The sequence below is a fragment of the Phasianus colchicus genome, unplaced genomic scaffold (assembly GCF_987193195.1).
Source record: "Phasianus colchicus unplaced genomic scaffold, bPhaCol1.hap1.1 HAP1_SCAFFOLD_73, whole genome shotgun sequence".
Classification (NCBI taxonomy): domain Eukaryota; kingdom Metazoa; phylum Chordata; class Aves; order Galliformes; family Phasianidae; genus Phasianus; species Phasianus colchicus.
Window position 1 is genome coordinate 16,066 of NW_028325246.1, and position 25,026 is coordinate 41,091.

The following is a 25,026-nucleotide window of genomic DNA, read 5'->3' on the forward strand; positions in this document are numbered from 1 at the left end:
CAATCAACGCTTTGACTGCCTTCCGAGTCTTCATTCACAGAGACTGGGACGAATGCAACGAAGAGCAAGGCACTCCAGCTTGCAACGCGATGGCTGTGGGGTGCGCGCAGCAGAGCTTTGGGTTTGTTCCCGTTCTGTCTGGCTTTGGGATGTCTGCAGCGAGAGCTCAGCTACCATCTGGTATGGTAGCAAATGATGTTTAGCATCCTGGATGCTGCTCGTGATAATCCCGAGCTTCCTGGCTGTGGCTTTGTGATGCTTTTCAGGGCTTTTTGATGCATTTCGAAGCCTCGGCTGCTCCCTAACGCCTCTCTCCTCCTGCCGTGTCCATTCCTGGCTCCCGACCTAGGAGCTGGCCGTGCAGACCTGTCGTCATCACGCTGCGGCAGGAGGAGCTCACCTTGAGCAGCATCTCCCTTGCCCCGCCCCCTGCCTCTGATTGGGCAGCGGCGGCGCCGCCCCGCCCCCGGGGTCTCCTTGGTCCGCGGTAGCTCCGCCGGCTGCCGTTGGCCGAGCCGCCGTGCGCGGGAGCGAGCGTTGGGAGCCGGCTGTCGGAGGCGCGGCTCTCCTCGCAGAGCGCCGCTCCTGCCGCCTGGGCCGCCCCGCAGGAGAGCGCGGAGGCAGCCGGAGCTGTCCGGGCAGCACCGAGAGGGAAGCCGCGGCGCGACGGGAGCGAGTGCTGAGGACAGCTGTGCCGGAGGTGTGCGGGAGAACGGTCCCGGGACGGGGAGGGGGGCCGTGCGGGGCTCCAGGAAGCTGCAGGGAGGCGACGGGGGGGATCTAGCGAGATCTGAGGCTGTAGGCGGCTGCGAGGGGGTGTGGGGGTTCTGGGGAGCTGGATGATCGTTGTGGTCCTTTTCTGCCCCCCTGCCGTTCTGTGGTTCTGGTAAATGCTGTGGAAAGTGAAAGTGGTGTTTCTGCATTGGATATTGAAAGGGGCAGTTGATCTAAAGAATGAAGCTGTAGCATGTCCTTAGAAATAGCTGATGTGAAAAGTAAGATTACCATATACGTATTAGTGACATATTTTAGAGACATAGTTACCGAATTACGTGACAAATTCTTTCTCCCAAAGCTGCAACAGACTTCAAATGTTCTAAACAATGTGGGTATAGTATTCTGACCTGGGAAACGTACTGTAACGTTGTTCATTAGGCCAGCAGAAGTGAAGTCCATTGAACAGACTCTCAAGGAGTCGGGGCCTTTACACAAAGCAGAACTGTCCCACTCTGTGGGAACGTTAGGATGCCGTAGGCAGGCTCCAAGATACTGCCCTCTGTCCTCTTTCCAAGCTTATCTCTAAGCAAGGACAGACGGATGACCTGAACAATGACCCAGTGTAAACGGCACAAATGCTAGGGGGTAATGAAGCAGTTAAGAGGTTATGTTTATGTTGTAAAGTAGACATCCAAAACTTACGACCAGATGTTTGTTAAGAAAGCAGTTGTTAGAAGGCAATTGATCAACTAAGATATTTGTGGTTGGGTGGTAAGGATTTGTGCTTTCTTGGTATTCGTACAATTAGTGAAGTGTCGCGAAAGAGTGTGAACCTGCAGTACTCAGCCAGTGAGGAGCCGGGGAGAAAGAGATAAGGGTCGGGCAGTAGGGGATAAAAGACGTAACACTGTTTTCTCTGCGCTCTCCTGCTTGCAGGAGGCCCGCCGTTGCAGTTGGGAATAAAGATAGATATAACGATCAGAGATACTGTCCTGGAAAATTATTTGGCTATTTCCAACAATGCTTATAAATATCTTAGAGAAAGCCTATTGCATACTTGTCCAAGGTACTAGACCCTGTATCTCGAGGTTGGCCTGAATGTGTCCAGGTGGTAGCAGCAAGTGCCCTATTGGTAGAAGAGAGTATGTGTGTACACTTTGGGGGTGTAAGGAGTAAATTGTTGGGACTTTGATAGTATGTGTTTGTCCCCCCCAAAGAGATTGCTCCTCATTTTGAGGCATGATCATTAACAAAAAAAAAAAAAAAAAAAAAAAAAGCAAATTAAAAAAAAAAAAAAGGAATGAGGGCAGGAATCCACTCCTTGACCTCTTAGAAAAGCACGGTGCCAAATTCTCCCCCACGGAGATGAATTGGGCACAGAATAATTGGCCCAACTTAGAGGGAGTTGTGGATCATATAGATTCCCTCCACAAGCAAACTCGTATGGTGGAGGAAAAGGGAAAATCAATCACTTGTGCAGTTTCAGGAGCTGCTCTTACTGCTGCCGTAGAGATCCACAATGAACAGCACACGGCAGAAACCCAAATTATTCAGTCCTTGCAGGAATTGGTTACAAAGACAAATCAGAAAACCTGGTGATCCTTCTCTGCCTTCCGATAGAAACTGGGCATGCATATGAAGAGACTGAAAGTGGGTATTCTGATGTTCATATCGAGGAGGTCTCCCTATTCTGCTACAGAACTAGCCAAATAAAGGAATGTTTTTGGTTACACACCTAGGAAATCAGTATGTGTGGAAAGTGCCACTAACAGCGGGAGATGAGATCCTGTTGATTGAAAAGGAATCAGAGGGTTACTGGGGACCACCACTGGCAACCACTGTGCCCCGTGGTCCCTTACTCAAAGAGCTGATTATTGGGATGATTACTCCCCAGGACAACTAGTGTTGATTGATTTGCCCCACCCTGGTCCTGTCCCTTTAACCCTCAGGGAGACTCTTAACAAATACATCTGAAAGGCTCAAGATGATCAGGAGGAAATGTACAAAATTAGCTATCTGGATTTCACCTACCTTCTAACTTTGGTTCACTTGGGACCAGGAAGTTTTATGTTTGTTTTGTTTTCTTTTCCAGTTATGCTTCCTCTAACCTTGGTTCCTTTGGAACCGGGAAGTTCTCTCTTGTTTTCCAAATGCTAATGAATGCTGATCCTATTTCTGTGCCTCACATGTTCCCTTCTCGCTCTGTTCCTTTCTCTGGGATCCCCATGGTATCATTAGTCACTGTTTTGGACAGGAATCTTCTTCAGATTAATTTTTGTAATTGCTTATGATGACCTTACCACAGTCACTGGCTGCTCATGGAGCCATGCCCATATTGGCCGTACTGGGCATATGGGACTGAATTCTAATTCTAACAGAGGCTTAACCCTTTCAACCATGGTTAAACACAGTGATTAAATGCATTCAGGAAATGAATAGGGCCAGGATAGCACTGGCCGATTGCCCCCAACTCCGGAGAGATGCAGGATAAAGAATAAAACTAGGGTGTCAGATTAACAAGTGATCTTGTGCATTGCTACACCCCTGCAGTTTTCCCTATCAGCACTGGGAACAAATCAGCAGTTATTATGTAGTGTATTATCTCAGTGGGAAAGAACTAATATAAAAAGTCCACCAGTTAATTGTAGATGCACTTGCCATAATTCAAATAATGTCTCCCTAGCTCTAAGTTGTGGAAGGTAAAAGAAATGCTTTACCCACTGAATTTTGAAAGGTGATTTGGGACAATGCATACAAATTTCAAAGAGAATTTTAATCTTGGTGACATCTAGTTAATTTTACTTGTGATCCTCTCACTAACTATGCCACAGCTTTTGTCCTAACAATATGCAATGCTTTGGTACATATCATATACCTAATAATTGTGCTGGGACTGAATCACAATGGGGTTGGGTTTTTTTTCCTGCAAAGAAGAAAGAATCCCAAATGCTTGTGGAGAAAGAAGATTCAGGGATTTCCTTTTCTTTCTCGCTAGCAGATCTTGACGCTCTCCTGTTCCTGCCTGTGGGCTGCTTGTCATGCCAGAGTCCTGCAGTCTCCAGAAGCTACCCCACATGGTACCAAAAGAGATCATGGACCTGGATTCAGGCATTCCTCATTCTCCCACTGCATGAGCTCTCATGGAGCAGCATGCTCCTCAAAAGTGGTCATGGTCATTTTGTGCAATTACACAGTGTTTGTGTACTTATGTAGGAATGGAATGTTGTTTCTGCATTAGAACTAATAACGTGAGTATTTTATGTCGTTGTTTCTGCTCCCATCTTGTGTTGTTTGTCAGTACTAATAGCTCTTCTGTCTCTCCCAAATAGCATGGGTTTGTTCTTTTCTTTTTGGGTTCAGTATCATTTCTTGCCATTATGGAGTGTTTCTCTTCCTTTCCTTTGTTTTCCATGCTGTTAATTGACGCCTCATTGGAGCTACAATGACCCAAACACAGACTACTATGCACTGACCAAGTGAGATGCAAAAAGAAGAGGTAGGCTCCAAAACAGGCTTCGGGTGAGTGCTGTGTATGACTTGTGGTTTCTAGAATGACACCTAAGTCTTACTAACCCGTGTTGTTTAGTATCTCGTGTGGAGGTTTCTTTTCTCCTTCCAGGACTGGAGACTCCAGATGCTATTGCCCTTCCTGATCTCTTTGGGTTGCAGTGTTAGACATGCCCACATGCTTGGAAAGGGGTGATTCCTTCATCCTTATTAGAAAATCTTGTCTTGTGTTCAACAGGTGGCATTGGAGAACTGTGGCCCTCTGAGCCGTGCGAGGACGGTACTGAGGCTCTTGGTGGTTACAGCAGGAAACCAGAGCCATAGATGGGTGCCAAGATGCACTCCTTATTTTGTCCGACAAGCTATGTTGACCCCTGAGGCCACTCCCATGCTTGTAGAGGTCCTATATTCATGGCATTGGTTGTCCCTCGTGCTCACTTTGTGTTCACCAGATGTTCTTATTTTACACCATCTTCCCCACCATATACTTACAAGCAAGTGTTCCTCTTGGTCTCCATATCTCGCTCTGGCCAGGCAGATGCGGTGTGCCAACAAAACAAAGCATGCAGACCCTGAGAAGAAAAAAAAACAGGAGAGAAGCTGTCCTGGGTGAGACAGGAGAAGTGTCCCTTGAAGGGATGCTCCACTGGCACTGCCTCTCACATCCGCCGCCTGCACGTTCCTTCTCTCTCTTGTCTTCTAGGGCTCACAAAGTTCAAATGTACCCTGATGGAGTTCAACTCTAGCTTGACCAACACTCACCACGTCCACAGTAGCTGGCTTAGGCTCCCAATTACCAATGGGATGTCTGCGGCTTCTGTCACTCCTACCAAACACAGGTTTGTTCTTTTCTTTTTGGGTTCAATATCATTTCTTGCCATTATGCAATGTTTCTTGTTTCTCTTTCCTAGTGTTTCATGTTGTCAATCTGTGCCTCATTGGAGCTACAGCGACCCAAATGCTGACTGCTCTGCTTTGACCAAGTGAGATGCAAAAAGAAGAGGTAGGCTCCAAAACAGGCTTCCAGTGAGGGCCATGTATGACTTGGGGTTTCTAGAGTTAACTTCTTCTTTTTCAGTTCCCTTTCCAGTTCTCTTTTGTTTCTTTTTTTTTATTTCCCCCCCTTTTTCTAATTTATTTTCATTTTCTAATTCACTTTCTAATTGTAATGCTTTCCTTTTCTCCGATTCCTTTTCCAGTTCCTTTTATTTTTTTCATTGCTGTTTCTGAATAATTTTCTAATCTGTTTTTTCCCTTTCTTTTCCTTTTTACCTTTTTCTTTTTTCTCCTTTTCATTTTCTAATTCTTTTACATCCTTTTCTACTTCCTTTTATTTTTCTTTCTAATTTATTTTAAAAGTCTTTTTCCAATTCTTTTTTGTTTTGAATTCTTTTTCTACTCCTCTAATTCTTTCTTTTGCTAATTCTGTTTCCAATTCTGTTTCCGTTTCCAATTGTTTCTTTCTCTTTTTCTTCATTATGTTCCTTTTCTTTGTCATATTCCTTTCCATATTTTTTTCTTCATCATATTACAATTCCCATTCCAATTCTCATTCAATTTCTTTTTCCTTTACCAATTATTTTTCCATTCCTTTTTCTAAATCTCTCTTTTTCTCTTTCTAAATCTGTTTTTTCTTTCCTGTTTCTAATCTATTTTGTTTTTCTATTTTTTTTCTAATTCTTTTCCTATTTCTTTTTCCTGTTGCAAGTCTTTTTCCTTTTTCTATTTCCTTTTTTTTCTTTTTTGAATCCCAGTTCTTTTTCTAATTGTAGTTCTTGTGTTCTCTTTTTCTGGATAATTTTCCATTTTTTTTTTTTCCTATTTCTTTGTCTAATTCTAATTATTTGTCTAATTTTTTTTTTAATTTTCATTTTTTTTCATTGTTTTTCCAATTCCTTTTCGTTTCCTTTTTCCACTTCTCATTCTAACTTTAATTCTTCGTTTTCTTTTTATAATACTTTCTGTTTTTTCTAATACTTGTTTCATTTTCTTTTTTCCTTTTCTAATGATTTCTCTAATTCTTTTTCTAATTCTTATTCTACTCTTGTTTTTTTCTTTTTCTAATTCTTTTTCCAAGTCTTTTTTTCTTTTTTTCTATTTCGTTTTTTTTTCTAACTCCAACTCTTTTTCTAATTGTAGTTCTTTTTCTTTTCCCCATTCCAAATCTTTTCCCCAATCCACATCCTTTTCATTTTTTCTATTTCAGTTTTTTTCTTTTACATTTTCTAATTCTTTTCTGATTCTTCTTTTTAATTCGTTTTCGATTTTTTTCTGTCCTTTTTCTGAATCAGTTTCTTTTCTTTTTCTGATTCTAAATCTTTTTCTACTTCTCATTGTAATTCTTGATACTTTTCTATTTTTTTTCTTTATATTTTTCCTTTTTCTAATTCATTTTATTTTTTCTCAATCTTTTTCTAATTATTTTTGTTTCCAGGTTTTTCTTTTTGCATTTTTAGTTTTTGCAGTTTTTTCCTTTTCCAATTATCATTCTAATTCTTTTTCTTTATCCATTGGTTTTTCTTTTTCTAATTCCTTTTCTTTTCATATTCTTTCTCTTGCTCTAGTGCTTTTGTTTCCTTTCTCTTCTTTTTCATTTTCCAATTCTTTTTTCAGTTTTGATTCCATTTCCAGTTCTGTTTCCAATTCTTCATCTATTTTGTTTTCCACTTATTTTCTCAGTTCATTTTGTCCAATTCCTTTTCTTTTCATTTTCTTTTCCATATTCTTGTTTTTCTAATTCTATTTTTTCTAATTCTTTTCTTTTTTCTTACTCTTTTATTTTTCATGTTCTATTTTTATCTTTTTCTAGACTTTTTCTCACTCATTTTCTAATGGTTTTTTATTTTTTCACTCTTTTTTCATTTTCTAATTCTAGTTCTTTTTCCAATTCTTTTTCTAATATTTTTTTCTAATTTTTTCTCATTTCCCAATTCTTTTTCCAGTTTTTTCTTTTTCCAATTCTAATCCTAATTCTTCTTCATTTTTCTTTTTCTAATTATTTTTCTCTTTCGTTTTCTAATTCTAATTATTTTCTTTTTCTGTTTCTAATTCTAATAATTTTTATAATTAGAATTCATTCTTTCCCCTTTTCTTGTTTTTTTTTTCTATTTCTTACTCTAATTCTTTTTCATTCTTTTACTTTTTATCTTTTTCTAATTCTTAATTGTTATCCTTTTCTAATGCTTTTTTCCCTAATTAGTTTTCTTTTCCTTTTTCTTTTTGTAATTCTAATTCCAGTTCTTTTTTTCCTAATTCCAGTTCTTTTTCCACAGCCTTTCCCAATTCTTCTTCTAGTTTATTTCCAATTCGTTTTCTATTTATTTTCCTAATTCCAATTATTTTGTCTTTTTCCTATTCCCGTTCTAATTTAATTCTTCTTTTTTCTTTTTCTAATAATTTTTCTTTTTATAATTCTAATTATTTCATTTTCTATTTCCTCTTATTATTCTTTTTCTATTTCTTTTTCTACATCTTTCTTTTACTCTTTCCTTTTCCCTTTTTTCTTTTTTTTTCCCCCTATTTTCTTTTTTTTGTTGTTTCATTTTCGTCTTTTGTGAACCTGAAGTACTCAGGCAATGAGAAACCAGGGGAGGAGAAGGTAAGAGTCAGGTAATAGGGCATGAACAATGTCCTACTGATTCAGATTTCATTATTTGTGAAGAAAATACTACCAGTCTACAAGGGACTTATCCAGTTGGGTTGCATTGCCAGAATTCCAAACCCAAATAAACCAAAGGATGCCCAATTTTGTGGGTTTTCACTTGGTGTACTTGTATTGTCTGTGCGGATTCATGGTATTTTTGTACAGGTTTGTGGGTCTTCACTGGGCTTTGCAGAAGTCCGCCCTGGTTCACTGAAGACTTTTCAGGATCACTGGTCTTCACTGAGGTTCCATGAAGTTCACGTGGTTTTGTAAAATTTTGCATGGCTTCACTTCTGTTCACACTAGTTCACATATCTTCACTTTGGTTCAGTCAAGTCTGCACAATTTTGCTGGTCTTTGCTGCCTTAAAATTTTACTTCTTTTCTTAGTCCCTGACAGTTTGCAGGTGGAATCTCAATTTCTGAGTCATCTAGTGCTGCTGCCACTTCCCCCACCTTTCCAGGGTATGTGCCTGCAATTAAAATATCTACACACGGATACAATTTCACATTCTAAGGCAGTGAAACTTTCTGTCAAAGTTCAGTGAGGTGGCTTGAACAACAGTGGGAGTCTGCTGAAGGTATATCGTATCCCCTCCTGTGTAAAAGCAGAGTTTCTTTATCCTCTTCCTGCAAGGAAACTGTAAAGAACATGTTTTTTACATTGAAAACTGCCATCCAAATAGGCTCCAAAGCCTATTTCACCTCATACTCCAGCCCCAAACCATCAGTATTTCAGACCAAACTCCAGGTTCAAGTCCTTGCTAATTCACCCCAAATTGAGCTCCCAAAACCTCATTATTTCATCCCAAGTATCAGCCCCAAATCCTTACTATTTTCCCCCAAACTCTACTCCCAAGCCCTACCTATTTCACCCCAAACATCAGCCCCCAACACCCCCTGATGTCACCCCCCAAGGATGCTCCAGAATAACTCCCCCAGCGTTATTCCTTAATATCATCCCCCTATCATCCCAACGTCACCCACCAGCATCAACCCAACAGTGTCACCCCCCAACATCACCACAGTATCAACCCTCAGTGTCACTCCAACATTGTCATACCCCAACGCTCTCACCCCAGCATCAGTCATTCATGTTAAATCCCAGTGGTACTCCAACATCACCCCAATGGTGTCACCCCAGTGCTACTTGCTGATGTCAACCCTATTGATATCCCAACATCACTTCACCACAACCACAGTGTCACTTCCTCCAGTGTCGCTCTCTGAAATGTTAGATAATTCCATTAAGTGGGAAGCAGAATCTCCCTAAGCAAGTGTGCTATTACTATCTGACCCTTGAGAGATGGCAAGCCACCGAAGAGGAGAGAGAAGGAACATGCCAGAGGTAGATTCGATTGGCAGCACCAACACAGCATCCCCCACTTCAAAGTGCACTTCCGTGCTTTCTCCCGCTTTCATTCTCCCCAGGGTCTGTAGGGTTTGTTCTACTTGCATGCTGTACTCATGCGGTCAGCGTGTGATACAGAGCCCAAGTGGAACATCAACTTGCAAAACAAGTCTTTGCAAGAACAAGACCAAATACCAAGGACAGCTCTCTCCACAAAACATTTGCAGCCACAGCCACAAATATCAACTCTGTTAAAACTGCCAAAATACCTTATTCAATTCCAGGATCATTCTTCAGTCAGGGGCCTTTAGATCCCCAACAGTATCACCACCCAGCATTCACTCCCTGATGTCACTCCCTCCAGAAAAGCCCCAACATCACCCTTGTCACTAGAATGACACACCAGAATCATTCTCCAGTATCCCCAATGTCAGCCCCCAGTAATACTACAACATCACCCCAGTGTCACCCCCCTGTTGAACCCCCCCAGCAATAACCCAACCTCATCCCCCCAACATTACTCCCTAATATCACCCCACTGTCACAGCAGTGCCACCCCAGTGTCATTCCTTGTATCACCCCAACAATGTTCCCCCAGCATCACCCCCTGATGTCACCCCCAGTCATACTCATTACCTCTCAGTGTCACTCCCCAAAATAAACCCAGTGTCACCCCAACAATTTCACCCCAGTAATGTCTCCCCCAATGTCACACTTAACATCACCCCAGTGTCACCCCCACGTTCCCCCCAAAACATCACTCCTTGATGTTAAACCCTAGTAATACCCCAACATCAACCCACAACTTCATTCCCCGACATCAACCCAACATCACTTCCTCCAGTGATAACCCAACATCGCCCCCAGTGTCACCCCCTAATATCACCCCTGTATCACCCCAATTTCACTCCAGTGTCACCCCCCAGCTTCACTTCCTGATGTCAATCCCAGCCACACCCCACCAGGACTCCCCAGAGTCATTTCCAAACATCACCGCAGCGTCACTCCCTGTTGAAACCCCCTTAAGATAGGGATAGCCCAATATCCTTCCTAGTAACATCACCCCAACAATATCATTCCTTGATGTTACCCCAAGCGATAGCCCAACGTCACCACCCAATGTCTCTTCCTTGTCACCCCAACGTCATTTCCTGATTCCTCCCTCAGTGATACCCCAACATCACTTCCCTTCCAGCATCACCTCAATAATATCACCCCCCCAACAACATCACTCCTTCATCTCATCCCCCAGAGAAACTCCAACATCACCCTACAGCATCACTGCACAACCTCGACCCAGTTTCACCCCAGTATCACACCAGTGTGCCCCCATCAGTGTCACCCCAACAATGTAACCCCAATATCACTCCCTGATGTTACCCCCTAGTGAAACTCCAGCAGCATCCTAGTCTTATCTCAGTGTAACCTCCCAGCTTCACTCCAACAATGCTACTCAAAAAAAAACCCCAACATCACCCCCACCAGTAATTACCGCCTGTAATACTGCAATGTGGTGGAAAATGCAACAACAATAGCATTAATAGGTTGCAATAAGTGAGGACTTGCTCAAACACAGCAGCTGTGAACACAAAAACAAGGAACAAAATCTGCTTAACTTTAGAAGATCTCAAGCAAGCAGGGACCTCTAGCAAAAGCCTCTCATTCCCACTGCCAACACTTAAATAAGGCCTGGGAGGAGGGTGGAGCCAGGATCCACCCCTTCCATCACTCAGGTGCGTTTCATGAACCTGAGCTCCTCTGGTTTGTCCCTTCTCAATCATTGTTTCAAGCCACAACTTAGGGTTTCCACTACATTCCCCCCAACAATATCACTCCAACATCACTCCCTGATGTCCCCCCCTGTGATAGTCCAACATCACCCCCCAGCATCACCCCCCCACATCATCCCAGCCCAATGTCAGCCCTATGTCACCCCAGTGTCACCCGCAGAGTCACCAATTTTAGAAAGTCAGGCAATTTTACCAATTGCCTTTGAGGACAGACTTGAATCAAAATATGTGTGCCATTGTTGCTCATCCACTGATAACACTCCCCTTGCCGGACAGGCAGATCCAATCGCCTGCTTGTTATTTGTCTTTTTTTTTTTGCTTCAGGCCTTATAGGAACTGTTAGGTTACAGTCAGAAGCAGTGATTGAGCACGTGGTGAGGGGTGTAGCCAGCCCTGTGAGCACAGGTGGAAGCAATTCACCTATGGGAGCGGATAGGGCTGACCTTGGCTCCACCCCCTCCCTGACCACATTTAAGGGCTGGGAACAGTAAGGGCAGCATCCCTACCTGGGGGTTGCCTCCTTGGGAGTGAGTGCAGACCTTTGGAAAATGGTGATTGTTGGCTCTTGCTGCTTGTTGTTGTTACGTTGGCTCTTGCTGCTTGTTGTTGTTACGTTGGCTCTTGCTGCTTGTTGTTGTTACGTTGGCTCTTGCTGCTTGTTGTTGTTACGTTGGCTCTTGCTGCTTGTTGTTGTTACGTTGGCTCTTGCTGCTTGTTGTTGTTACGTTGGCTCTTGCTGCTTGTTGTTGTTACGTTGGCTCTTGCTGCTTGTTGTTGTTACGTTGGCTCTTGCTGCTTGTTGTTGTTACGTTGGCTCTTGCTGCTTGTTGTTGTTACGTTGGCTCTTGCTGCTTGTTGTTGTTACGTTGGCTCTTGCTGCTTGTTGTTGTTACGTTGGCTCTTGCTGCTTGTTGTTGTTACGTTGGCTCTTGCTGCTTGTTGTTGTTACGTTGGCTCTTGCTGCTTGTTGTTGTTACGTTGGCTCTTGCTGCTTGTTGTTGTTACGTTGGCTCTTGCTGCTTGTTGTTGTTACGTTGGCTCTTGCTGCTTGTTGTTGTTACGTTGGCTCTTGCTGCTTGTTGTTGTTACGTTGGCTCTTGCTGCTTGTTGTTGTTACGTTGGCTCTTGCTGCTTGTTGTTGTTACGTTGGCTCTTGCTGCTTGTTGTTGTTACGTTGGCTCTTGCTGCTTGTTGTTGTTACGTTGGCTCTTGCTGCTTGTTGTTGTTACGTTGGCTCTTGCTGCTTGTTGTTGTTACGTTGGCTCTTGCTGCTTGTTGTTGTTACGTTGGCTCTTGCTGCTTGTTGTTGTTACGTTGGCTCTTGCTGCTTGTTGTTGTTACGTTGGCTCTTGCTTCAATCTTTCCCTTTTTTGGGGTTCCTGACCACTTTCAAGGGCTGGAGACCATAAGGGCAGTACTTCTCTATGGAGACTTCTTCCTTTGGGGTGTGGGGTGAGTGTGTTTGGAATGGGGTAATTGGTTCCTTCTTTATTGCTAGATTGTAATCTCCCTTTCTGGGGGGCTCCTGATCACATTTAAAGTCTGGCATCAGAATGAGCAGCTACTGTACCTGGAGAATGTTTCCTTTAGAGCATAGAGTGAACCCTTAGAACAGAATGATTCATTCTTTATTTCAGGGTTGCAATCTCTCCTTTTTTGGTAGATCTTGACCCTACTTAAGGGCTGTAGCAGCCTTAAAGGTGGTATCTGTCTTCAGAGACTGCCTCCTTGGGAGTATGGGGCGAGGTCTGGTCCTTGAGAAAGGGTGAGTGATTCCTTCTTATTTTAGGGCTGTGATTTTTCCTGTTTTTGGGGCATCCTGACCACATTTAAGTGCTGGCACCTGTAAGGGCAGCGTTTATCTCTGTAGGCTGTCTCCTGTGGAGCATGGGCAAGTGTTGGTCCTTGGGAAGGGGGTAAGTGGTTTCTTTATTTCAGGGCTGTAATCTCTCTCTCTCTCTTTTTTTTTTTTTTTTTTTTTTTTTAAGTATCCTGACCACATTTAAGGGGTGGAAGCCACAAGGGCAGCATCTCTACCTGGAGACTGCTTCCTTGGCAGTGTGGGCTGAGTGTTCATCCTTGGAATGGGATAACTTTTATTCTTTTTTTTATTTCAGGGCTGTGATATCCCCTTCTGGGGTATCCTGACTACATTTAAGGGCTGGTGGCCATAGATGCAGCATCCTGGTGGCAGCTTCCCTTGGAGAGTGGGGTGAGTATTTGGAACGGGGCATGTAATTCTTTATTTCAGGGCTGTGAGCTCCACCTTTTTGGGGGGATTCCAAACTGGATTAGAGCAGCTGTATTTGCATGTTTGTCATCATGATGCCCTTTTTTCTTCTCTAAGGGAGATGAAGGTGTTATCTCCCTTTCTCTGATATGGTGATTGAAGGACTAACATGTTTCTTTTTTTCATTGCTCCCTCATTTCTGGAATGCTTCTATCAGCCTCAGGATAATGCTGGTTAGCTGACTGAGCATTGCTGTTGTGGGAATGCCCAGAGCTAACATCCTTTTCCATAAAGAGGTTCTTCATTCTCCAGGTCTTCTAAGCAAATCTTTGAGCTCGTTATCTTCTGGTTCCACCTCTGTTCACCATTTCATGGTTCTTACAGCATGATCTCCAACCTGGGGCTCCAAACATGGTTTGTGTGCACCTCCATCATCCCATTTCATGACTGTAGTTAAGAGTGTCATGCACTGTTCGAAACCTACAGAGTTGTTTAAGGGCATTCTGTGCGCCCTTACATGTAATAAATCAGCTGATCTCTTTTTTTTTTTTAGCTTGATGGGGTTTAGGGATTGCTGGAGTTTGTCTCATCAGGGGTGTAAGCACTCTGAGATCTACTGGGCAGGTAACAGAGCATTCCAAGCCCCGTGTTTGTGCACTAGCTTGTATGCAGGCAGGTTTCTGATAGCTGTGGGAAGCTCACTTAGGGATCAAATGGGTTGCAGGTGGCTCACTTTTCTCCATGGGGTCTATTCTCCCAGCCTGCTGCGCTACACGGCTGATGATAGAGTGAGGTGCTTCGACCAGGACATGAAGAACACTCCCAGAACATAGTGGCCATCTGCTTCATCCTCACTGAGCGTAATATGGTCTGCACCACTTGAGCATAGTGGTAACAAGTATTCTGTTCCTATTTTGTCTAGTTCTCTCCCATATCTCCCTTACAAATTTGTCAATGGTAATGGATCCCAAGGCATTGTTCTCAGAGCACATCGTGACTGATCACCTTGGGATCCTACAGTCCTTTCTGTTTGAACAGCAGATCTGACTTCATCTTTATAGAAGGCCAAGGATTATCCTCTTCTGGACCAATGTACTCAGCATCACCCCAGATATCTTCATCCTAATTGTCTGGAGATCCTATTAGTTTCCTAATCTCTATGACACCCAAACCCCCATCCCTCTTCCTTCCATCCCCTGTCCCCCATTCAATAGCTCTACAGCTCTGGTTCCCAACAGTGTGATGAAGTGAGGTCCCTGGTCTGCTGAATACTGGGACTGGTCCAGAGAGGCTCTGTGACGCATGCAGATTATCCCAGCTGGAGTACTTGGTACCATCTGTAATGATCTAGTCCAACTGCCACACAATAAACAGGAACATTCACAGCTAGATCAGGTTGCCCAGAGCCTGTCCCAGCCTCACCTTGGAAGGGACAGGGCATCCATCATGTGTCTGGGTAACCTGTTCCACTGTGTCACCACCCTCACAAGATTTTCTTGATATCTAACTTAAATTTTTTCTCATTCTTCCCTTTAGGTATTGAAAGGCTGTTACCAGGTCACCTCAGAGCCTTCAATTCTCCAGGCTGAACAGCCCCAATTTTCTCTCTTTATAGGAAAGGCATTCCACCCCTCAGTTCATATTTGTGGCCATTCTCTGGATGTACTCCAACAGCTCTATGCCTGTGTCCTACACTGCAGCCATCCAAATCCAGACACAGCACTCCAGGTGAGGCCTCACCAGCGTAGAGCAGAGGGGCAGGATCATCTCCCTTCACCTACTGACAACGCATCTTTGGATGGAACCCAGCATACAGTTGGCTTTCTGGGCTGGGAAGGTACATTGCTGAATGCCCACTACTCAGCCTGTTGAGGTCCCTCTGGATGGTGTCCTGTCCCTCTGGTGTGTCACTGCACCCCACAGCTTGGTGTCATTAGGGTGCACTTGACCCTCACTGTCAATGTCACTGATGAAGAGGCAATCCTGGATGTTTATACAAACTTGGCAAAGAACCCCTTGAGAGCAGCCCTGCAGAGAAGGACTTGTGGATCCCAGTGGATAAGAAGCTGGATGTGAGCTAGCAGTGTGCACTTGCATCCTGGAAAGACAACTATATCCTGGGCTGCATTAAAAGAAGAACGGCCAGCAGAGAGAGGGAGGTTGTTTGTATTTTTTTTTTCCTCCTCTACTCGGCTCTCGTGAGGCACCATCTGCTTAACTGCGTCCGGGCCTGGAGCCCCCAGCACAGGAAGGACTTGGAACTCTCAGAGCGGGTCCAGAGGAGGGCACTAAGATGATCAGAGGCCTGGAGCACCTCTCCTATTAGGAAAGGTTGAGGGAACTGGGCTTGTTTAGACTGGAGAAGAGAAGGCTCTGGAGAGACCTCATTGTGGCCTTCCAGTACTTGAGGGAGTGGATAAACAGGAGGGGAAACAGCTGTTTATGAGGGTGGATCATGATAGGACAAGGGGGAGTGGTTTTAAACTAAGACAGGAGAAGGTTAGGTTGGATATTAGGAGGAAGTTTTTCACTCAGGGTGGTGATGCACTGGAACATGTGCTTTAGAGTCACTTCCAGGAGGATCTGTTCTGCGATCATTCACAGCACAGAGGTGAGACTGACATGTTGGTAGTTCCTAGGGTCATCCTTTTTATCCGTAATAACAGGTGTGCTGTTGCCTTTTTTCTACTCACCAGGGATTTCACCTGACTGCCACAACTTCTCAAATACCATTGAGAATGGCTTGTTGACTGCATCAGCGAATACCCTCGTGACTCTGGGATGCATCTCATTGGGACCCATAGACTCCTGGATGTTCAGGTTCCTCAGGTGATCCCAAACCCTATCTTGACTCACAGTGTGGGGCAGGGAGGTTGTTGGTGGGGGTGGCATTGCTTTCTCAATCTCCACCTGCACAGCCAAAGGTGAGGGCTGGGTATAATGAGCAGTTATCAGAGAAGATGGAAGCAAAAGTGTTGTTGGGTATTTGAGCCTTTTCCTTGTGCGTTGTTCTCAGCTACAGTGCTGCTGGTGAGCAGCATCATGCACAGAATGCAGCCCCCCAATGTATGCAGGGTAGTGCTTTCATTACTGTGCAGCATTACTGGGAGCTGTGGTTCTCCCAGGTGCTGTAACGACTGCATGGAGTGATGTGTGGATCTTCATGAGAAGAGCTAGGAATGGAAAGCTGGATTTCCGGGAATGCCCCAGAATCCCACTTTGCTGACTGGTAATTGTCTGCCCAGCAGGTAAGGACAGTGTACGCACACCAATGTTTACCCATTATGTAGCGTGGCACAACGTAGCACTCCCAGAGCTCTTTATTGCATTTTAGGGTACCCCAAAGGCTGCCTGTCCTTCCCACATTCTATTTGTCTCTGGCCTTTCACTGCAGTGTTCTCCTTCTCTTTACCCTAGACATTCTCTACTGCATTTTCTTGCTCTCTTGTTTTGGTGTTCTGTGCCCCATTGTCTTGGCCATTGTACTTGGCTTTCTTTGCTGCATTCTCTTCAGTGTTTGGTTTTGGTGTTTCTTGCCATGTTCTCTTGGCCTCGTGTTTTGGCATTTCTTGCCATGTTATCTTGGCTGTTGTCCTCAGCATTTCCTGCCATCTCACAGCCATTGCCTGGGCGTTCCCTGTGACATCCTCCTCAGTGTCCTGTTTTGGCATTCCCTGTGGCATTCTCCTTGGCCTCCTGTTTTGGCCTACCCAGCCACCTTTTCTTGGCCTTGTGCATGGGCTTTTTTTGCCATGTTCTCTCTGGCCACTTGTTCTGGCGTTCCCTGCTACATCCTCTTGGCTTCCTGTTTTGGCACTTCCTGCCATGTTCTCTTAGCCCTTGCCTAGGCATTTACTGCTGTGTTCTCTTAGCCTTCTGTTTTGGTATTTCTTGCCATGTTCTCTTGCCCGTTGTCCTCGGCATTTCCTGCCATCTCATAGCCCTTGCCCGGGCGTTCCCTGTGATGTCCTCCTGGGCGCCCTGTTTTGGCATTCCCTTCCCTGTGGCATTCTCCTTGGCCTCCTGTTTTGGCCTACCCAGCCACCTTCTCTTGACCTTCTGTATTGGCTTTCTTTGCCATGTTCTCTTTGGCCGCTTGTTCTGGCGTTCCCTGCCACGTCCTCTCGGCCTCCTGTTTTGGCATTTCTTGCCATGTTCTCTTAGCTCTTGCATAGGCATTTCTTGCCATGTTCTCTTGGCCTTCTGTTTTGGTGTTTCTTGCTGTGTTCTCTTGCCCTTTGCTGTTGGCCTTCCCTGCTGCACTCTCATTGCCCTCACCATAGCTTTTTGTTGTCTATTTTCCTTGTTTTTGCCCTTCCCTTAGCCTTAGCTGTTTGCTTTGCCTTTACCTTGGATTTCCCTTTGCTTGTCCTGGGAGTTTGGCTCGCCTTTGCCTTTGGCTCTCTGGGATTGGCTGGGAGGCAGTGTTAATTGTAATCTTGACCTGAACCCCTAGCTTACTGAGAGCTCTAACGATAATTACATTTACCTGCAATGTGTCTGTCACCCTAACCCTTAGCCTGATGTAAAAAATGTCTCTAACCCGAAATGCAGCAATAAAAATAACACCCCTTCTTTTCTGTCAAAGTAACCTTCATCCTAATTGTAGTGCAGAAAAGAAGTCATAGTTAGTTTAACAATTCAAGCCAACAAATAGCATTAATTATATCCCTAATGCTCCTTTGTGACATCATTAGAGCAGTGTGCACAGGGTGCAGCCCCCACATATGTGGAGCAGTGCCTTAATTACTGTATTGTGTCCAACAGGTGGCAGCGGAGAGCTGTGGCACTCCTGAGCGCCATAACAACTGCACAGAGCGATCTGTGGCTCTTCATGAGAACAGCCAGGAACAGAAATCTACATTTCCTGTGATGCCCCGGAAGCCAACTTTGCTGACGGTAATAATCTGCCCAAGAGGTAAGGGCAATGTTTACCCATTACTTAGTAAGACACAAGGTAGAGTACCTGGAGTTCATTTCTGCATTTCAGCGTGCCTTACAGGCTGTCTGTTGTCTTCTTTCTGCGTTCCCCTTGCCTCTCCTCTTTGCCTGATTATTTCTTGCAGCATTCTCTTTGGTCTCTGTTTTGGTGTCTGTGGTGGCGTTCTTTTGGGCCCTGCCCTCCGTTTTGGCGTTCCCTGCATTTTTCTCTTGGGCCCTGCCCTCCGTTTTGGCGTTCCCTGCATTTTTCTCTTGGGCCTTGCCCTCCGTTTTGGCGTTCCTGGCGGTGTTTTCTTGGGCCTTGCCCTTCGTTTTGGCGTTCCTGGCGGTGTTTTCTTGGGCCTTGCCCTCCGTTTTGGTGTTCTATGTAATGGTCTCATCAGTCTTGTGCTGTTTTGGCATTCCCTGACGCGGCCTTCTCTTTGGGCCCGGCCCCTGACGCGGCCTTCTCTTTGGGCCCGGCCCCTGACGCGGCCTTCTCTTTGGGCCCGGCCCCTGACGCGGCCTTCTCTTTGGGCCCGGCCCCTGACGCGGCCTTCTCTTTGGGCCCGGCCCCTGACGCGGCCTTCTCTTTGGGCCCGGCCCCTGACGCGGCCTTCTCTTTGGGCCCGGCCCCTGACGCGGCCTTCTCTTTGGGCCCGGCCCCTGACGCGGCCTTCTCTTTGGGCCCGGCCCCTGACGCGGCCTTCTCTTTGGGCCCGGCCCCTGACGCGGCCTTCTCTTTGGGCCCGGCCCCTGACGCGGCCTTCTCTTTGGGCCCGGCCCCTGACGCGGCCTTCTCTTTGGGCCCGGCCCCTGACGCGGCCTTCTCTTTGGGCCCGGCCCCTGACGCGGCCTTCTCTTTGGGCCCGGCCCCTGACGCGGCCTTCTCTTTGGGCCCGGCCCCTGACGCGGCCTTCTCTTTGGGCCCGGCCCCTGACGCGGCCTTCTCTTTGGGCCCGGCCCCTGACGCGGCCTTCTCTTTGGGCCCGGCCCCTGACGCGGCCTTCTCTTTGGGCCCGGCCCCTGACGCGGCCTTCTCTTTGGGCCCGGCCCCTGACGCGGCCTTCTCTTTGGGCCCGGCCCCTGACGCGGCCTTCTCTTTGGGCCCGGCCCCTGACGCGGCCTTCTCTTTGGGCCCGGCCCCTGACGCGGCCTTCTCTTTGTTGTTTTCCATGACTTAGCCTTGCCTTTGATGTGTTCAGCCGTAGGCTGAAGAGCCTATCAGGAGCTCGGGCTTTGCAATGTGTATGAGCTTCATTAGCGCCAACATAAATGCACGCAACCTTCTGATTAAAGTTGAGACTTTCTGATCAATTCTGTGGTCGTGTGTTTGTCTCCCGCCGAGCTCCGCCAAATGGTGACCCTGACGTGATAACCCGTTGGATAGAACCAGACGAGCGGCGTAGGAAGTTCGGGTCCCTAAGCAGCGGGGATGGCAAAAGCACTCCAAGAAAGAAGAGGTGCCATGCCTCAGGACACTCTGTGAGACCTGACCGATACGGGCTGCCGGACCTTGCAAGGCTGCAACAGCGCTGAAACTTAGGTATGGAAAGACAAGCAGCTTATCAATTATTTACTCGCTTTTTAGAAAAGCACGGGATAAAAGGAATAGATCTTAATAAAGAGCTCCCTGGATTATTGGCCTATGGTCAGAGCTGGGGTTTGCTTGCTAACCCTTATTCAGTTCATGAGCTGAGTGAGTGGCGGAAGTTTGGAGATGTGTTGTGGGAGGCTATGATAGAGGACGATAAAGTGACAAGGAAACCGGGGAAATTATGGAAGGCAGTTCATAATGAATTGCTTCAGAGTCAGGGAGAGAAAAGGGCAGCTCAACAAGCTGTGGGGGCACACCAGCGAAATGAGGGTTACTGGAATTGGCCGCCAGCAGTTCCTCCTGCCGTAAGCACAATCGTTATCCCAGCTGAACGGGCTACGGGCTCAGAGCCTGTAAATGCTCCAGCCGCGGGCTCGGAGCCAATGACTATTCCAACTGCGCCACTTGTGGAACCATTAACCCCTTCAGCAACTGCCCTAGAAAAGCAAGGCGATGAGCCGGTCCCTGGGGCAGAAAGTGCCCTGGCGGAGGCAATCGCAAGAGAGCGCAGAGAGGCGTGGGCGAGCATAGCGAAAGCATGCATGGAGCAGGGGGATGGTGAAGGCGCGGCGGCGGTGCAGGAATTGGCGTGCCCTGTGACCTATACTCCTTTGGCTGCAGGAGGAATGCAGGCAACCATATCAGCATTAGATTGGAAATTATTGTCACAGCTGAGGGCTACAGTTAGCCAGTGTGGAGTCATGGGTGAGCCGGTGAAGCAAATGTTGGATTTTATCTGGGGTTCACAAATATTGCTACAAGCAGACATAAGGGGAGTAGCAAAGTTGATATTTACTCAGCATCAGTTATTGCTGTTTAATGCTCACTGGCATGATCTGTGCCAGCAGAGTGTGATGATTCAGAGGCAGCCAGGAGATCCGCTGCATGGGGTAACACTTGATGAACTATTAGGGCTGGGACCATACGTGAGGATGGAGACTCAAGCCCTCTTAGGTCCAGACAAATTGAGGGAATCTATGCGATTGGCTAGGCATGCCATGTCCAGAATTAAGGCACCAGGTGGACTCCCCTCATACATGGGAATCCAGCAAGGAAGGAGTGAGGATTTCGGGAGCTTTATTGTTAGGGTAGCGACAGCTATAGAGGCTGCAGGGGTACCTGAATACATGAAGGGAGCTATGTTAAAACAATGTGCATTACAAAATTGCAATTCTACAACTCGTGGAGTTTTAAACACATTGAGTAGTGGATGGACAATAGAAGAAGCACTACAGCGAATATCAAATATACCTAGTGGTCCACAAGCATTATTAGTGAAGGCAATCGCAGATCTGGGTGAGGGATTAAAAGCCCAGGCACAAGCTAGTCAGCCACAGGAATGGCAGCTCTTGCACCTTTGCGAGCGTCAGAAGTCCACACACACTGAGCAACAGATGACACTCCTGCATGAAACACTGGCAGCAAAGGACTAGTGATAGCACCGGAAAAGATCCAGCATACACCCCCCTGGAAATATCTCGGACTGATATTAAACAACACAATCGTCACGCCATGCTTACTTAACAAACTGACCACTACTGTCTGCTTGCACAAAAGGAAAAAGGGGAAATGGTTGTGCGTACTCCCATTGCAGCTCACGGAACCCACAAAAAGAACGGTGTCAGGATGTGAAATGATGAGAAAGACTGAAACCAGGCTTGAAACGACCATGAACTCATAGTGATTGGGATTATGTGCTTCTTATTATTTGGTTTTGCTTTGTAACTTGTTGTATTGCAAATAGCAGAGTAGTAACCTTTGTTGTGTGGTTTTTATTTTTATTTTTTAATTTTTTTTTTTTTTTTTAGTAATAGATTGAATGTGAATTAACAGGATTTAATGTTACTAATGCTGAAATCTATGGAGATAGCTATTTTAATGTATTAGTAGCGCTAAGACAAAACCTGGAAAGGAATCCCAAGCAAAGGATGACCTTATATTATAGAATGATTAACTCTCTTTCATCCCACTATTTGGGAATTTAAAATATGATCATGAAGCACCTGAGACAAAGGCACACGCTAAGAGAGTTAACCTTGATAGTTCATTCTGCAAGCAGATGTTCCATTTGGCCTCTGTATCACGCATTGGCCATGCGGATGCAGTGTACAAATGGAAAATACTCTTTGGACCCTGAGAAGAACAAAAGAAAGAGAGAATCTGTGGTGGGTGAGAGAGGAAAAGTGCGCCTTGAAGCAGGGGACGCCCTGCTGGCACTGCCTATCGCATTCACCACCCTTTTTCTGCAGGTTGTTGTTTCTCAAGGGTCAGTACGTAATAATGCCCCTAGTTCTATCTGGCATGTAAAGTTCCTCAACTATTAATTTTCTATTAGCCCAAAGGCACAATCATGAGCACTCTAAAAGCATCTGTTGTACAAATCTTAGTGATTTTTCAAAATCAATATATCAGAATATATAAAAGTTGAAGACTTCTTTCAAAGCAGTTAGAGATTAGCACAGAATGGGGCCCTTGGGGATTTATTTCCAGGTTGCAGAAAGTTGGGCTGCAGACCAAACACGTGTTTGTTCTTTTTAGTAGGTTAACAGTATTTCTTGTCATGATGTTATGTTTGCCTTGTTTCCTTTCTCACACTTATAGCATTGTCAATCGAGGCCTTGATTGAGTTATAATGATTGTATTATTAATATAATTAGTGTTATTACTTTATAGCATGGTAGAAGTTTGCTAATAAACAAAAAAAGGGGAAATATGGGAACGTAAGAAAAACTGCACGGAGCAGCAGCTGTGCAGCAAGATAAGTGGCATGAGAACCAAGGACACCTTCAGAAGAAGAAAGAACATCTCACGGCTCTGATTGGCTAAGCAGACAAATGCCACTTCAAGGGTATTAGAGGAATTGTTGGTAGATACAGATTCAGTCAGGCATGCCACGCTGCAAAATCGTGCCGCTATAGACTTTTTACTGCTGGCTCATGGGCACGGATGTGAGGACTTTGATGGAATGTGCTGCATGAACCTCATGGAACACTCGTCATCAATACACCAACAAATAGCTAAGCTACAGACCCTCACCAGCCATTTGCAGGAAGAGGGTTTGGGGTTAGAGGACTGGCTCCGTGGGCTAGGAATTGGTCCCTGGTTTCGAGACATCATCTGATTCATGCTTATGATACTGGGGGTGTTAATTGTGTTACTGTTGGTGGTGCCATGTGTGTTCTCTTGTCTACATCACTTAATACACTGAGCAATTGATAAGGTAGTAGGAGTTAGCCTAGTTGTCCAAAAAGAAAACAAGGGAAGTGTGGAGAGTGTGATTGAGACCTGGCTGGTTGAGAAAGGCCACACAGACAGTATTCGGCTAATGAGACGAGAGTCCTTGAGCAATGTAACAGGATGTGTAGGAAGGCAGGAGAATGTAGAAATAAGAAAGATGTATGGCATGGTCTAATCACAAAAAGTACAAAGAAGGGCTGGGGCAACAAGTAGCTGAAGAGCCTAGCAGGAGCTCGGGCTTTGCAATGTGTATGAGCTTCATTAGCGCCAACATAAATGCACGCAACCTTCTGATTAAAGTTGAGACTTTCTGATCAATTCTGTGGTCGTGTGTTTGTCTCCCGCTGAGCTCCGACAATGGCCAATGCCCTCTGGGGCACCAGGCACATCTCCTACGCAGGATGTGCTGCACAAGTCTTTTTCTTTTTCTTTTTGTTATTAGCAGAATATTTCCTTCTCACCATCATGTCCTATGACTGCTACGTTGCCATCTGCAAGCCCCTGCACTACGGGACCTTGATGGACTGCAGAGCTTGTGCTACCATGGCAGCAGCTGCCTGGGGCACTGGGGCTCTCTTTGCTCTGCTGCACACTGCCAATACATTTTCTCTGCCTCTCTGCCAAGGCAATGCTGTGGATCAGTTCTTCTGTGAAATCCCCCAGATACTCAAGCTCGCCTGCTCAGAATCCTACCTCCGGGAAGTTGGACTTATCATGGCTGCTGTCCTTGTCTTATTTGGGTGTTTTTTATTCATAGTGCTGTCCTACATGCAGATCTTCAGGGCCGTGCTGAGGATGCCTTCTGAGCAGGGATAGCACAAAGCCTTCTCCACATGCCTCCCTCACATGGCCGTGGTCTCCCTGTTTCTCAGCACTGCTTTTTTTGCCCATCTGAGGCCTGCCTCCCTCTCCTCCCCATCCCTGGACCTGGTGTTTTCATTTCTGTACTCGGTGGTGCCTCCAGCAGTGAACCCCCTCATTTACAGCATGAGGAACCAGGAGCTCAAGGGTGCCATCAGGAAAGTTATCCATTATACATTGTTTCTCCATCAAAACGATGTTCATCATACCCTCAAGACTGCAAAGAAGTTAAGCAAAGTGTGATCGATTTTATGTGATGTTTCCATTTTTTCTTCATATTTCTTTGTCATACTTAAAATAAATTTAATTCCAATTAAATAATATTCATCATCAGTCTTTTTGTTTACTTATTTTTACTTCCATGTGTTGAACCTATTGTACTTAAGGAACCAGGTTCTATGAATAGATAAAGAAATCAACACAGGATCATTTTTTTTGCCTCCCATCCAGTATGGATCATCAGCAGAAGGTCATGAACTAAGACACAAATGCCACAAGGAGCAGCAGTGTCCCTGAGGGATGTTCATCACAGCCTGGAGGGGACTTTCTGCTGCCTTTGAATTGTGCTGCTGCTTCCCTGGAGCCACGGCCATGGGCAGCAGCAGGATGTGGCCTTTTCAGTGCTGCTCTCTTTATGTTCCCAACTGCTATCTTGTGTCCATGCATTTGTGTCAGCTCTCAGTTCTGGTGCAATTGGTGGCAGTGCTGTTGTCTCTATGGTGGCATCCCTTTGGCTGCAGGCAGGCAGGCAGTGTGCAGGAGTGTGCCACAGCTGGCCACCCTGCTGAGACCATCATAACAGAAGGGGCTGCTCAGGGCAGGGTCAGAGGGCTGAACACCCCTTCCAAATCTGTGCCAGGAATACAGCCAAGGAGTTGCCCTCGGGAAAGTCCTCTTGCTTTCCAGGGGTTCTGCATGGTTCAAAGTCCCAGGGTGATCAATGAGGACCAAAGGATGGATGAGAGCTCCCTTCTTGGTTGTACATGGCCCAGCAAATGGTAACGGGTCTTGAACATGTCTCTGTGGGACTGTCCCTACTGCGGTGGGACTAATGGCAGATGCTGTCCTGGACAGGAATCTGAAGCATCCTGGAGATGCCAGGGGATCTCCAGGGACAGTGTAAGAGACTGTGTCAGTGTAAGGCAAAGAATAGTTCCTTATGCAATAACAGACC

General features: G+C 45.7%; 1 protein-coding gene, 1 long non-coding RNA gene and 1 pseudogene across 8 annotated transcripts; all 3 read left to right on the top strand.

Moving 5' to 3' along the window:
• The first annotated feature begins 127 nt into the window (after positions 1-127).
• Positions 128-18,623, top strand: LOC149911622 (uncharacterized). 7 transcript variants are annotated; one of them, XR_016463090.1, is made up of 7 exons: positions 128-700; positions 3,716-5,063; positions 5,136-5,227; positions 13,125-13,219; positions 13,791-16,066; positions 16,363-16,485; positions 18,005-18,623. It is a non-coding gene; the product is annotated as an uncharacterized LOC149911622 (long non-coding RNA). The 7 variants fall into 7 exon arrangements; XR_016463091.1 differs by having other exon boundaries at positions 13,791-15,848; positions 15,934-16,485; XR_016463089.1 differs by having other exon boundaries at positions 13,791-13,861; positions 13,962-16,485.
• A 687-nt stretch (positions 18,624-19,310) lies between these two features.
• LOC149911623 (uncharacterized) lies at positions 19,311-21,271 on the top strand. The gene is made up of 2 exons (XM_090133510.1): positions 19,311-19,703; positions 20,376-21,271. The coding sequence occupies exon 2, from the start codon at positions 20,381-20,383 to the stop codon at positions 21,185-21,187; it is 807 nt and encodes a 268-aa protein (XP_089989636.1). The 5' UTR covers positions 19,311-19,703; positions 20,376-20,380; the 3' UTR covers positions 21,188-21,271.
• Positions 21,272-21,581: 310 nt separating this feature from the next.
• LOC149911624 (olfactory receptor 14J1-like) lies at positions 21,582-24,150 on the top strand (annotated as a pseudogene).
• The last annotated feature ends 876 nt before the right edge of the window (positions 24,151-25,026 follow it).

What these genes read in the sequence shown, in the direction of transcription:
- LOC149911623 (XM_090133510.1), top strand. Translation starts at nt 20,381, where the DNA reads ATGCAGGCAACCATATCAGCATTAGATTGGAAATTATTGTCACAGCTG.